General features: G+C 39.7%; 1 protein-coding gene across 1 annotated transcript in view; it reads left to right on the forward strand.

Annotated features, from left to right (window-relative positions):
* MOCOS (molybdenum cofactor sulfurase) overlaps positions 1-14,782 on the forward strand; it is a 231,074-nt gene that overhangs the window by 190,421 nt on the left and 25,871 nt on the right. Inside the window, exons 7-9 of the mRNA XM_037379578.1 lie at positions 885-1,001; positions 3,791-4,237; positions 11,449-11,611. Of these exons, the coding sequence (XP_037235475.1) occupies positions 885-1,001; positions 3,791-4,237; positions 11,449-11,611 (727 nt within the window). The remainder of the gene's footprint in view (positions 1-884; positions 1,002-3,790; positions 4,238-11,448; positions 11,612-14,782) is intronic.

Below are 14,782 nucleotides of genomic sequence, written 5' to 3' on the forward strand. Positions count from 1 at the left end.
AATCCGTATCTCTTCTTTGCAGTGCCATCCTGCCAGTGTATGCATATGTCTCCTTCCAGGGCACATATAGACATGTGGTTCTGTTCTCTTTGCACATCTTTTTTATTCCTTCACATAATCTTTTCATGCCAGTTTGTCATCAAGTGTTGTATTTCTGCCCACTCATTATTTAGTGGACAGTAAATAAATGGCATAACACAGAACAGCACAGCACGTGGAAAAAGTACACCAGGGACTTGGTAGACTGGGTGGTTGTACGTGGAAGACTCAAAGAAGTATTCCAGCTTAATCCCTGCCCTATCAGATGTTATTTCTTACTGGGAGGCTGATTCTTCAAGCACTTCTGTGCCAAAATCCCACATACAGTCAGTTCTGTAATGAGGACTTGCAGTTTCAAATCCTTGGACGACAAGGGTTTCTTTAGCTAACTGAAGAGGTGCCCCAGGCCTCTCTTCAGTCTCTGCAGAGGCTCTTGTAAATGATGGTTCTGTCAAGACACTGAATGACACTTGGCTGCAGGCCTGTGATTAGCACTGCTGATGCGGATGAACCTGTTCACAGGTTTAAAATTAAGCACGTGCACTGGCATTAACAGGATCAGGAGCTGAACTGACACTCTGTGCTTGTGTTGTGTGCGCTGTCTCTCAATACCAAGGGAAGCCTGTTTCTGCTTCTACCGGTTTTCTTTCAGCTGAAATCACAAGGCTGAAAAATCCTAAATGTGCATGGGAATGCCAGAAGCTACAGTAAGTTGTTAATAATTTAGAGAAGTAATTTACCTCCAACTGATTAGTACTTTGAAACATTGTATTTTGTTGACCACAACTTTAAAATGTTTGGGTTTTGTTCTTCTCCTATGTCTTCTCTCCTGCTGAATTGGTAAGGTGGACAAGATGGCCAGTCTCTACAACATACATGTCCGCACAGGTTGCTTCTGTAACACAGGAGCCTGCCAGATGCATCTGGGTATAAGCGATGAAGACATCCAAAGGAACCTGCAGGTTAGTTTCCGAATGAGATTACATGATGTACTGCCCATGGAAAATACCTAGATTCAGTGACCCAGGAGACATCTTCTGACTATCAGGTTTGAAGGGGTGAAGAAAATCTGGCTCTGCATCAAAAAATCCCCAAGTAGTTAAAAGCTCAAGTGTATCATGTCCTGTAGTTTTCGGGCTCTGCAACTTTAAGAATGAAGGTAAATTTGATTTGTTTTTTCTGACTTTTCAACTCAATTGCCATGTTAAAGAACTAAATTAACTGAAATTCAGTTCATTGAAATGGGGTGTTGAAACAAAATCATTTGATGGACCCAAAGCAGAATGTGTTGCTTGTTTTTATTTCATTGGAAAATATGAAATTGTGGCTTCTTGTTGTGATTTGGAATTACATGAAATCCAGGCTTCCTGCAGAACAGAAGTTCCTGGACAATTCATCTCATGTTGTTCCTTAAGTATCCTTAATTGTGCTTAATAATGTTCAAGTATTATAGACCTATTGCTGTTGGATGTTACAGTTTAAAAGGCATACACAAATTGGACAAGAAACAATAAATGAGAACACACAGTGAATCTCAGAGAGTAAAGTAAATTTAGGTGACACCTGCCTAAATTACTGCTCTGTTAGACTGTTAGAACACGAGTGTAAAGACTGTTTTCTAGATGACTAATGTTTTCCATAAATTGTTGTTAGAAGATGTATAGCAGGATGTATTACAGTGAAGCAGGGGGAGGCTTCACGTCTGCATATTTGTCAGAGTTTGAAACTACAGTAAATTAATACAGAGCAATCCAAAATTTTGTTAAAGGTATTCTTCAAAAGATAAAAAATTGTCTGTATGATATTGTAGCTCCCTTATAATTTCAAAGAGACATTTAGATAACTTTTGCAAACACATTTACATGCAAGACTGATAGCATAAGTTCTTAAATGGGGAGAGATCTTTAATACCTTCCTTGGCAAAACGGTGCTTTGATTTACCAAGGAAGCTGTGTCCTCTGAGAAAGGAAAAAAAGATCTACCCTTCTGCTGGAGTGCAAAAAGCCAAATGGCCAGCTGTAATGCTCTTGGATCTCCTTAAAGAAGGAGGATTTTCCTAAGGAGTGGGTGGCCCCTTACATATCTGTGTCATTTAAATGGCAGTAGGTCAAACCCAAACTTACAGAGAGACACTTAATCTGCCAAAAATTGTATTGTAAGGTGGTGCAGTCAAGCAGTCGTTATTTTGGGACATCTCATTCCCATCAGTCCTTTGAGAAGGATCTGGATGAGTCATTGACAACATTAGTGTATAAGGGAAGACATCTTTTACCACATTATTTGCACATACACTTCGGTTTCACCTTTTCTCAGGGCAATGACTGTGTTCTTCCTTCCCTGGAGAGGATTTCCATCTATAAAATGCCTGTGAGGGATGACTTTCTGTCCTCAAGGGTCCCTGGAGAAATGTGGTTAGCTTTTCTAGGATGTTACATAGGAACTTACTTATTTGCACAGTAGAAACCTCTTAGTCAATCAGTTAATACTTTACAGAAAGGTTACAAGTATATTAACAGATACAACCTAATTTTGCAAATTTTGCATCTGCTTTATTGTCAAGGATAAAAGCTGCATCATACTACATTAAAATATTTACTACTGTATGTAGTAAATATGCTTTGATGTATAGGTTTGGGGTTTTTTTATTTATCCTTGTATAAATGGCATCTGTGTTCATTGAACTGTGACATTTCTTGCTTAAAAAAGCCCTCATGTAAATAAACTATTCACACTTCCATTTTTACGTAAAAGAAATGTGTAAATAAATGAAATTCTGAGGGGAAAATAAAATAGCTGCTGCACTTCCAGGAATAAGGATGCTGATTTAGGACTAAATCTTGTGTCCATTGGTGAGCTAGTGTTAGATGGATGAACAAAAGAGGTCCCTACCTTACCTCTCCAGAGGTGAGTGGCAGCATTCGCTGGCCCAGTTACTGGAGGAGAAACTTCTTTAAGGGAGATTTTTCCAGAGGCTGCTGTATGAAAGACGTGTCAAATAGAGGGGTGTCACCATGGAAGTCACTATTAAGGTATTTGAGGGATTTTTCAACAAAAATGTTCTAAGTGGAAAACTGTTCTTCAAAGGAGGAAGTGCTAGGGGGAAGGCCGTTCCCTCCACCCTGAAAGCAATGTGTTGACTGGCTCAGCCAGACAGATTTGCTGCATTGCCCAATGATGAGGGAAGTGACTTTGGATGCTGGAGCTCTAGATTAAAGTCTTTGCTTTGGTAATATCCCAGACCAGTTCTGAGCTCCGTGGCTGTCCATTGACCTGTTTAACACACACCATGAATAAGCCACTAATGATATAAAATGGAACTGTTCTGACAGAGAATATAAAGAAAACTTCCCCAGAGAAGTCACAGTTTGTTCACTTATTTGAATGTAATATCCTAGTTTAAATCCTGGTGAACTATGCAGATGAGACTGGAATATACCTGGAGGCTACCCTAGCTAATAGACCATCCTGGGACCTACAACCTTTTTGTGATTCGTAATATGGTTTTGAGAAGTCTCTTGCCTTAGGGTAGACGAGGACATCTCAAACAATCTTCATCCCCACTTGACCAAGTAATAAGACAGTTGGGGTTTTTTTTCTCCATTTTCTCTTTCTATTCATGAGTTAACCTTGTATTTTTGAAAACAGTTTTTCAGGTTAGAATTAAAAGACTCAAGAGACTATGTAAGATTAGAAGGAGATAAAGCGAAGTCTGTCATAATAGCTCTTCGGTTTTCTTCCTATTTGAAACTAGGCTGGCCATGTCTGTGGAGATGATATAGACATAGTTGATGGACGTCCCACGGGTTCTGTGAGAATATCCTTTGGCTACATGTCTTCTTTTGAAGATGCACAGAGTTTTTTGAAATTCATCATAGCCACCAGACTTTCAAAATCAGACACTGAGATTCCTTTCCAGTCCTCTGTTACAAAGCTGAAAACAGAGTCTGTCCCAGCTGAGCACCCTTCCATTAACAATGCAGGTAAATTGTCGGCAGTACCACACACCTTGGTCAGAGAACTTGGGAATAATTTGTCTGCGACAAAGACGGCTGTCAGTGGGCACCCACCGGAGGCTGAGGCAGAAAGCATAAGGGCAGCTGTTTCTGAGACTGCAGTACCAACATGTAGAAGAGGTGGCAAGCCCATCAGTGTCACCAGGATTTACCTCTATCCAATCAAGTCCTGCTCTGCATTTGAGGTATGTGCTTTGAATCATTCTTATATATAGTGTTTTTATATATATATATATAGTGTTTCTCCTTACCCCTGTTGGACATGTCATCCGGGAACAGCGTGTGTTAGAGATATTAGAAAGCAGTACCCGTTCTTCCTTTTCTCCAGTTTCTGGGATCAAGTCCTGCATGCTAAGGTACTTTGAAGGATCTTCAATTAGGCTGAAGTCACAGGATGCAAATGTATCTTCTGCTCTCCCCTCCCCCCCAACAGACAAATCTGCACATAATGTGCAGTCTGTAAGAAAATAGTTGGATTTGCAAAACTTGAGTAAAATATAATCAAGTAATTAGTATGCTTTTACAGAATGACATGTGATGGACTTGTAGGCATTGATGGGTAGGCAGCAATTGAGAAATAACTTGATTAACATGTTATAATTGAGAGAAGGCTGATTTACATTACAAAGAAATGTTATCATTAAAAATACATTTGCAACAGAAATATGACATTTAAGTGTTACAGCACTATTTGAAAGTTCACTCTTTGAAGATTTTAATTGCTTTTTTACCAAGTTAATAATATCATCACCTTAGCTGTGACTTTTTTTTAAATAATGCATGATGAAGTAGGTGTATGGTCCACACATGACCTAGAATGTGACTCTGCTTAATACCATACTGGGAAGTGATTTAATGAATGTCAATAACTGTGTAACTTTCCCTATGAAAACTTACTGATGTAGGTCACTGTCTCACATCTAAGTGAAAATTGGGGTCAAACCCAGTGGCAAATCACCTGCATTTAAAATATGGCTTCTCAGCTGATTTGACCATGATTTATTATTTTTTCCTTAATGCAAAAAGAGGCTGGGGAATTAAGGCAAACACTATTAAATGATCAACAAAACATTTGTATTTTTAAATTTGGCTCGGATTATGAAGTCTTTAATACAGAGGCACAATCTTGAGCACTAAATGAGACCTAAAGAAATGATTTCCACCTGTTATTAACCTCCCACTAAATCAAACTGTTTAGAAAATTAAAGTAACCCACATTTCATGTAAAAATCTTTTAACCTTTGTTTAAGTGTTGCAGTTATTATAGCTGTATTACAGAAGCCCATGACAGAAGCTGCTGAAGTACGCTGTAGCGGTATTCAAGCCCCTTTGGGGTTGATTTCTATTTTTAACATGCAGGCTGGTGTTGTGAGATACATACCACAACATTCAGCGCTAGGAAGGCTTTGAAGTGATTGTGCTCAGGAGCAGGTAAGACGTAGCTCAGCATGAAAGAAATCTGATGTTTTCCCACAGTCTGGGCCAGGTTTCTTCTCTTCAAGCTCTGTGAGGGGAAACGTGTGATAAATTCATACAAACCTGGTACTCCTCGGCAAACAGAAGTGCAATTTTTATGGAGGGGGAAAAGCCCCATGCCTCATGCATGCTTCTCATGCCAGGCATGTGTTAATCAGCCCAATGTGAAAGCAGGGTTCATCTTACCTCAACTTGCCCCTGTAAAGTTAGATACTATTCCGTAAGCAGTGGGAGATGGATACCTGCTAATTCATTTTATCATAAAATAGGCATCTGCAGTAGGAAAAATTAATGGTTCCTGGATATTTCTGTCTCCATTGACTACAAGAGGATTCCAAGGCAACCTGGATTACACAGCTAACACTAGCTGATTTGAAAAGTTTAAAAATAGATACTAAACCAGCAATTACATTATGAGGTTTAGTTTTGCATGCCTAAAGTAATTTCTGAAGTCTGTTATGATATTTTTTGATAACAGAGCATCAGCTGCATTAGGACCCAGTATGCTACGCACTGTCAGAGCCTGTATTGCCAACAAGTAATATACAATTAAATATATACTGTATTTAGTATATGGTGTTGGAAGGGACTGGAAGTTCACTATAAATGGCATTTAGTTCTCCTCCTCTTCTCAAAGAGCATTTTTTGTGCATTTCCACTTGGTTTATAGAAGATACATGAGTACATGTGAAAGAACAGTAGAAGCTGACCTAACAGATACACTGACAAAGGGCTTTCAATGCATAAGGAAAGTGGGCCAGGAGACAAAGTCAAAAGAGTATTTTTATTTTTATTAATTTCTATATTGAAGTAAATCCCCAAAGAAAATGTGTTTGCTTTTGTGATATTCTTCCTGTTCACCAGGCATTCTTCACATATTTCTTCCCAAAAGTTTGAGAGGCACTTTTACATGTCTGCATGTCTACATGTACTGTTGTATGTTTATAACCAGCCTGTGAAAGATCAGTCAGTCTCACTGTTTGCCTATAGAAGGGGTAAAAATGGCAACTTACAGCCCACCATTTGTAGTGAGCTTTAAAATTCAGTTAATCCCATTCTGAATCAGACAGTGGCTTGGTCTCTTCCCAATGGGTAAGAGTAGAATAGCAAGCTATCGTTGCCAGAACCCACACCATCGCTAACTGCAGAGTGCACCAACCTCCACAGATCTATGTGTGTCATTACTGCAACATCAGCCTGTATCACCTTGAAACAGGGAAATAACCCATCCCACCTGCACTGGAGTTTGAAGTGAGACAGGCTAGAGGAGCTTTGCCATGATTGAGTGGAATCAAATCCTGAAAATAATTTTGCCTCATAAATTAATGATTATACCAGCATCTCTAGGTTTTTATCATGAAAAGACTGAATCCTATAGAAAATTATTCCTTTGACATTCTGTTAGTGGTTCTTATCTTACCAACTTCACATTAAACATTGTATTACCTCCTTACTTCAGTAAACTCATAAACTTCTAATGTCATAATCATGTAGCTTGTAGTTTTCTTGGTCTTCAGTTAGAATCCAAGAATTGAAATTCAGTTTTATGTTTTAAATCTAAAATACTTTTAGATACTTTGTAGTTGTTGGAAATTTAGAAAACTGTTTTCCCAATTAAGAATTTGATTTCCACTTTTGTCAATTGTAGGGTAGCTCTAAGCTAGCTTATGTGAAAAGGTGAAAGTGGTTTAGATACTGGACAGCAATAAATTCACTTCACTTGTGAAACTTGGATACTTGAGATCAGAATCTCATAGATTTTAAGTTCAAGTGCAGGCCTCCAGCTGGTATGGGAGGTCAGACCTTTAGCATGTGTAGTAAATAGGCTTTATTTTAAGTAGACGATCACTTATGTTTGCCTAAAATAATATGTGCTGTGGAAAATTCCAGCGAACTGTGTGTGCAGGACTCGGCCAGTCTGCCAGTGAAATCTGCCTGCTGACTTACTGGTTGCAGGATAGATGACTTGATTAGGGGCAGGAGGACAAACTCTATGAGGATGTGAGTACAGACAGACTCACAGCTCTTTGATCTCTTTAGAGTCACATCACCTCCTCCTCTCCTAAACTCTGATTTCTCTGTTCTTACTCTAAGTGTTTCAGTATGGGGGGTGCTTGACCTCCAGAGAAAATGGGAGTGCAGGGTGCTTTGGCAGCTAGGAAGATGAAGCTTGGCATGAAGGTCATCAGCTCGCTGCAGGTCGGTTAGTTCCTACAGCATTTTGCAAAGTGTTCCCGGTCATGGGACAGTCTCATCTCAGTGTTCCATGGGTTTTGTAGTGCAGGAAGTGGAGGGCAGAATATTCTAACTCAGCTTCTTAAATGCACTTTCTTTTCCCTAGGATTAGTTTATTAAAAGGGGAGAAGCAAAGAAGAGAAGTAACCTCTATCCCAGACCACTTTTTTTCTTCTTTTCCAACATAAAAATGTGTTTTAAGCATGCATTTTTAAGCATGAACATCTTTCATGTTGATGAATTTTGCATAATTACATAATGCAATGTGCCCAGTGAAAAAGGTTAGGTCTTTAAACATTAATAACTTTATTATTCTTGCAGTAGATTTCGGGGTATAAAAATTGCATCTCAACACAGAAGACAAATTATCTTTTAATTTAAAATACAATGCAAATTCCTGGTGATCAGTGGATAAATTATACGTAAGACCGCTAACATTTTTAAACTTACATAATTTAAAACCCGTTCAGTGATTCCTTTAGTGTGTTTGAAAATTGTATTAGCCTTCATGATGACCTTACTGTGAACTATGGAGAAATGCAGCCCAAAATGTTTTAAAGAAATTTCTGGGAAAAAAAAAAAAAAAAGAAAACCAGAACAATGTTTTTGCAATGCATATTTTTACATTACAAGAAGAAAAATGGACTAAAGCAGATAGGACAATACCATGTACTGGCTGTACTATGCAATGAGCCTTGCATATGACAGGTAGAGAAGACCTTATGCTGGATGATCAGCTCACCTGCCATGCTGGGAATGAAGGTGTATGCTAGCATCTGTCAGTAAAATATTGGTCTCCCTGCTTTCTTTCTGTCTTCTCCATTGTAATTTGTCTCAGTGGTCAGAGATGGTCAGACAACTTTAGGGAATCAAGTTAGAAGCTGTGTAATGCAGCATTCCTTACTGTGATATATGCTAACCTGATTTACTTTGCAGTAAGCTTCATCGGTTGCTTTACTTCGTGGTACTGGTTGCCTGAATATAGGTAATTTAGTGACATTTGAGTGCCCTGCCTGAGCTCCTGCTGCTGATCTACCAGGATACACATCATCTTTGCAGCCCGTGTCCTGTCTCCTAGCCTTGGGCAGACATCGCAGACATAATCCAGGGGGAGCAAACTGAACCACTCGTGTCTCGGATAAAAGCAGAGCAGGCAGACTTTGCTTGAACTGCTCTATTCAGTTGCTTGTAATCATTTAACAGTCCCTTCAGCCTCTTTGAAATAACGGCAGGAAACAGTCTGCACAGGTCACAAGCCTAAGTGCTAAGAATAGAAATGTATATGTTCTTCCATGCTCATCTCCAGTATCAGCATTGGCAACAAACCAGCTCTGACTGTTTCATGATCATCTGTGACTCTCTGTCCAAGGCAGGGTGCACAGTTATTTTGTTGTTGCAGCTTTACTTATTTGGGCTTTAGCAACACGTGCAAGACAGTAAGTTGAAAATTTAAGAGAAAGTAGAGCACTTGACAGTGGACAGGGGACATCCGTGAGAGGACAGGAACTCACAGCAGGGCACATGTATGTACGAGTCTCTTACTACAGTGGCAAATGCCTGGAGGAAGGGGAGGAAAGGGCTGAGGACATATAGTCATATGATGCATTTTGGAGTGGAGTGTGGAGTTAGCTGCCATAATTTTAGACCTACTGGAGGTGTTCTGAATGGAAGATGTTGATTATTTCCAAATACCTGCTACCTAGCTAGCTGGGCTTTCCCCACAATGACTATTAGCATGTGAGAATCAGCTGAAGTTCTGATTAAAGGGAGAATGTTTTGTTTTGCTGATAAAACCTCTTGCCTTCAGTGAAGGGTAAGCAAGCACTTAAGCTATCTCCTCAATAAGACTCCTGTCCTGAAGTGGAAGCAAAACAACTGAATGTTACAATAGGGAGCTAGGAGCCTTTGTGCTTTTTTTCTGGTTTTCTTCTCTTTTAGTTTATTCTGCTCTTTATATCTTGCAAATCCTGTAAAGATCTGTTGGATCCATGGGAGCATGTATTACCAATTAGTGATCTTCTGTTTTGGAAGGGAGATTTGTTAGCAGGAAATTCTTGCAGTTCTCAGATGATTACCAGCTGTTCAAATGCATTTTGTAATCTAATTATACAGGATAACCAAAAAATACTGGCCTCTCCAAAGAATAATTTCCAGCAAGAACAAAAGTCTGTTCCTGAGCTGATATTGCAGTCTTTGGGCTATGATTCCTCTCCTAAAAAATACAAAGCTTCATATCATTTAGGTGCTGACAGTTTGAGGCATTTGGAGAACATGGTTTCAGCTGACACTGTCAGGCATAAAGTTTTCATTTTTGACTGATTTTTTCATCCATTCTCACTTAAAAATCTGCCAAGTAATATTATACTCAAGCAGGTTGATAAAATATATTTCTTCTCTTTAAAATCTTTCCATGTATTTTCTGTATTCAATACAGTTGATATCACGATGGCCAAATTATTTCTAGTTCATCTTTAATGCTTGAAGTCTTCAGTTCCAGAGTGCCTACCCTCAGCTTTCTCTAGTCAGGCCATCAGTGTCAAGTTATTGCTGCAGGCTCCTATAAAACCTGCAAAAGTTTATAAAAACAGGATATCATGGGTTCTACGAGGTTTTGGATAGAGCACATGCTAAACAAAAATGTGAGTTTTAATTAATCTAACCAGTGCTTCCAGCCATGCTAGACATATCCTTTTCCCAATACCTTTTGCTAAAGTCTTTTACCAGTTAATTCGTGTGAGCTGTGCTAAGATTTTATACAAGAATTCAACAAAGTTCCACTGTAGTTAACTTTTCTTCGTATTCAACTGTGACTAGAAAGCATACGTGAGCTGAAGCAGTAAGTTTAAATGTCCAGCTTTATTTTAAAAGAGTGGTATTAATATTTTAACATTCTGAAGGAGAAAGCAGTTATTAATATCACCCAAAGGCATTACTAAAATTGCTCTGTCTTTTGATTTCAAGATTACCATCTGTGTAGCATCAGTAACAGATGTTCTTTTCACCAGAAAAATGTACATGAAAGCAAGGGCAATATGCTTGTATGGCTATTGGATGTAAAGACTGTTACAGAAGTAATGGAAGAACATACGGCAAAGAAGACAATGTGTTTTGTTGTAAGGAGATCTGGAGAAACTATTATGCTCCTAGCTAAACCAGAAGCCTAAGCGGTGGAGGTTTTCTCAAATGAATTCATTGGTAAAGCGATTCCAGTTTTATGAAAAATAAGGTTTTTCAGAATTTTTAATTTCACATTGTTCTTGCTTTTTTTGTGTTTGGTTTTGCCTTAATTCATGCAGCTCCCATTAAATGTCCGTGCTTTGTAAATCAAAAGAAAATTGTTGGGGGGAGATGTTCTAAAAGTGGATGAGTATAAAACTGAAAACAGTTTTCAGAGTGTTTCAGAGATTGTTTATTCTTATAGCTCTGTTAAATTAAAGTGTATGATAATATGTAACAAATTGCAGTAACTCAGTTTTGTTTTGTCAGCTTTCAACAGTGATATCTTTATCTTTGATTTGCAATTAAGGTTTCCCTTATTAAAGGCTGACACTGGCTTGCACATGTTTTCGTGATTTCAAAGAATTTCATTAACAGTTTCTTTTCCCTTTCTTTTCTTTTCAGCATAAATCTATTAATGCAGCTAACATTTTCTAAACTTTTGTATCCCTTCCTGATGCTCTCCCAGGTTACAGAATGGCCAGTAGGAAACCAGGGTTTGCTGTATGACCGAAACTGGATGGTTGTAAACCAGAATGGAGTCTGCATGACTCAGAAGCAGGAGCCAAGGTTGTGTCTTGTAAATCCCTCAATTGATCTGAAGCAAAAACATATGGTCATTCAGGCAGAAGGTTAGTGAACAATTCCTCCCTTCATTATTGGTATCAAACTTCTGGGCAGAGACACCTGCATGCACCCACTAAACTACTGAATGCTCTGTGTGCTTACTGGCTTCAGGGAGAAATTCTGCTACCAGCTGTGGGCAAAGAAAGCCCAGGCTGTAATATAAAGCCCTGGGTAGTTTGCTAGTTTGTTTTGGGGACAGACAGAGAGCAGACAGCAACTCCCTACGTGCATACATAAAGTGGATGCTCCAGGAAGGAGGAGCGAACTGACAGATGTGGAAACTTACTGACTAGTGTACCTCTCCACATCAGGAAGTCCAGCAGCCTGAAGGATCTGTTATTGCCACAGAGGTAAAGGAATAGGAGCCTAACATCAAACACCCTGGCCAAAGACCTTCCCGTTTTATAGCTCTCCTTCTTCCAGCTCTGTGATTAGAGGGGTAGAGTCTTCAGTGGAAATTAGTATGAATTAAAATAAGGAATAGACTTTATTTAGCTCAGTTAAATACCTGCACTATCAGGCAAATATTTCATGATGTTTGGATTCATCAAAATCCTTTTTATTCACTGCTGAGGGGGAAAACCCCAAACAAACAACTTATGGAAAGTATTACGGAAAGCCCTTTGCTGCTTGGACATACAAATTACTATTTTGCTAACAGTGCTGTTAGCACTGAATGCTGGAACAGGTTTGTATTCCACAAAAGTCGTTATTAATGTCAAGTTTGCATGTGTCTGAATTGTGTTCATCATTTCCCTGGGGTCTAACATTTACTCAACCTGGATGTCTTAACCATTAATAATGTATGTGCCCACATTTTCAGTAGCTAGAGCAAAACAAGGCATCTTATATTCAGATTTTTCACCCTTTATTAGAAATCCGTGTGAGTAAACCTGTAACTACAGTCTGCTTTCTGTTTGTATATTACAGTTGTCCTTTCCAGCTGTCTGAGCATTCTCCATAAAATTAAGTCTGACCAGTTGATTTATTTTGTCTGGAATAGGTTTGTCAAACTTTCACTAGTTTTGTGTGATTTTGTGTGTGTGTTTCAGATTCCAAACACGATCTAGTCTCTTCTTAGGGATTCTAGACTGGCTCATTGGCACAAACGCTTCTATTTTCCACTCTTCCCTCTATAATCTTCCTTTGAAGAGGTATTGTTAATTCGTTTCAGTTCTATGTGGAACACCTTGCACCTCAAATTTTTGGTGTTCAGTTATATAGAAAGCCTTCTCTCACAACTTTTAAATTACCAAATGCTTCAGAACGTCAGTTATTTCTAGAAATTGAGTTCCTTAGCATTTCTCTTCCTTTCTGTGTGTACCTCTTGCTTGGAGACACCGTGTGAAGTCTTGTCCAAACTTTCTCCATTTATCCTTTACATTTTCAGAGGTTCAGCTCTGTTGAGCCTTTTGCTTGCTTCATTCTGCTCTTCTGAGTATGTTCTTTTTTCCCCTTGCTAGTACCACATTGTTCAGGGAAGTGTATATCCATTAGTATGTTTGCCTGTCAATAATACCTGCACTGACATACTTCAGAGTCAGGAAGAAGTTTTCTCAGGCAGTCAAGGCATCCATTTCTCACTGAGATTTACAATGCCTTGCCATATTTAGGGCCAAGGTGAAATTCACCTTTAAATCCTATATTTTACTTTGTGTCATTCTTGGAGTTTTACTGTCATGCACCTTCCATCCAATGAAAGTGAGAACCATTTCCACCCAGAAGTGATTGATCCAATCTATGGATCACTTTTCCTCCGAAAAGTAATCGATCAGATCTCCAGTGTGCTCTAACAGAAATATGGTGGGCATTTATTTATAGCCTGCTTTGGTACAGCCAGTGTGTAAGAATGGAGTCATTTTATTCTTTCTATAATGACTGTAGATACCAATAATCCTAGCCCATAAGGTGGTGTGGAGCTTCTTTTTATAATATTCCTGCTATTTTTCACTCTCATGGTGTTCTTGCAACCTGTGGCACTCTAATGCTTGACAGTGCAATACTGGCTTTCATTTGCTTGGGGAGAATATTCCAGAGGTTACTGCTCGTAAGATAGCGCAGCAATGGGAACACATACAAACAGGCAGGGTAAGACTGAGCAGATAAATCTGTGGGAAGTTGTTCCAATATTTATTCTGTTTTCTTTCCTCTTACCTCCAGCCCAAATGCATGATTTCTTTGTTAGCGTTATTTTTTTTCTTTTATCCCTTCACATACATGGGTCATCATTATATCTCCCACTTAAATCATTTCATGTCAGACAAATTTAATGTAATAAGTTGACTCTTTACTTGAAAATCCCATGTTAATCAGTGTTGCTTTTGTCACCACTCTCACCAGCCTGTCACTAGTCTGTTGCTAATTTGGGACCTGAAGCTGAACGCCGCCTGTGTAGCTGGAGCAGCGATCAGTGTGGTGAGGAGCAGTGGACCTCTGAGGAGCCAGGCTGGCTGTTCTACAGCTCAGGGCCTTCGCTGGCCTGTGCCGGTGGCTAATGCTATTTCAGATTTGTAGCACTTAGCCTGCTGACTACAGCCACCTCCAGGTCTCTTCCAGCTTTGTTGCTTTGTGAGTTATTTCTCCCACTGTATGCCTCCCACCCAAACCGCCTTTCCCCAGCCACAGTAGCATGCATTTTTCCAAGATTAGTTGTGTTTTCTCCAACTCCCCCTCTCCTCCCTCTGCCCTCACAGTTCTTGTGGAGAGTTCCTTTGCTCCTCTCAGTGTGATGGGGACATACCTGGTGGTGAGGAGTGGGTGAGGGAGGCGACAGCAGTGAAAAAAAGAGAGAGAAAACCTTTGAGCTGCAGGTTTACTGAATCCCCCGCCCCAGTGAACGTGAAAACCCAGCAGCTCCGAGCTGACTGGGTGACAGCTGCAGCCCGCCTAGCTGCCTTCCTCCTGCTCCTCTGCAAGGAGGCTGTAACCACTCTGCTTTCTCTACCAGTTTCTCTGCTATCATCTGCGCCTTTCTCGTTGTGAGAGCAGGCTGTGGCAATGATCTCCATCTAGAGCGTGCTTTGCTGTCTGGCGGTGCCTCTCCCATAGAGAGAGCCTGAGGCAACGTGCTGCTGGATTAGGTGCCTCTGGTAAGTGCCTAAAGCCGAGTGGGGCAAATCCCACGTGGCCGAAGTATGTGGCATTTTTAAAGAACGCTTTGCTGTTATACTATTAGA

This window comes from Falco rusticolus, chromosome 3 (assembly GCF_015220075.1).
Source record: "Falco rusticolus isolate bFalRus1 chromosome 3, bFalRus1.pri, whole genome shotgun sequence".
Lineage (NCBI taxonomy): Eukaryota > Metazoa > Chordata > Aves > Falconiformes > Falconidae > Falco > Falco rusticolus.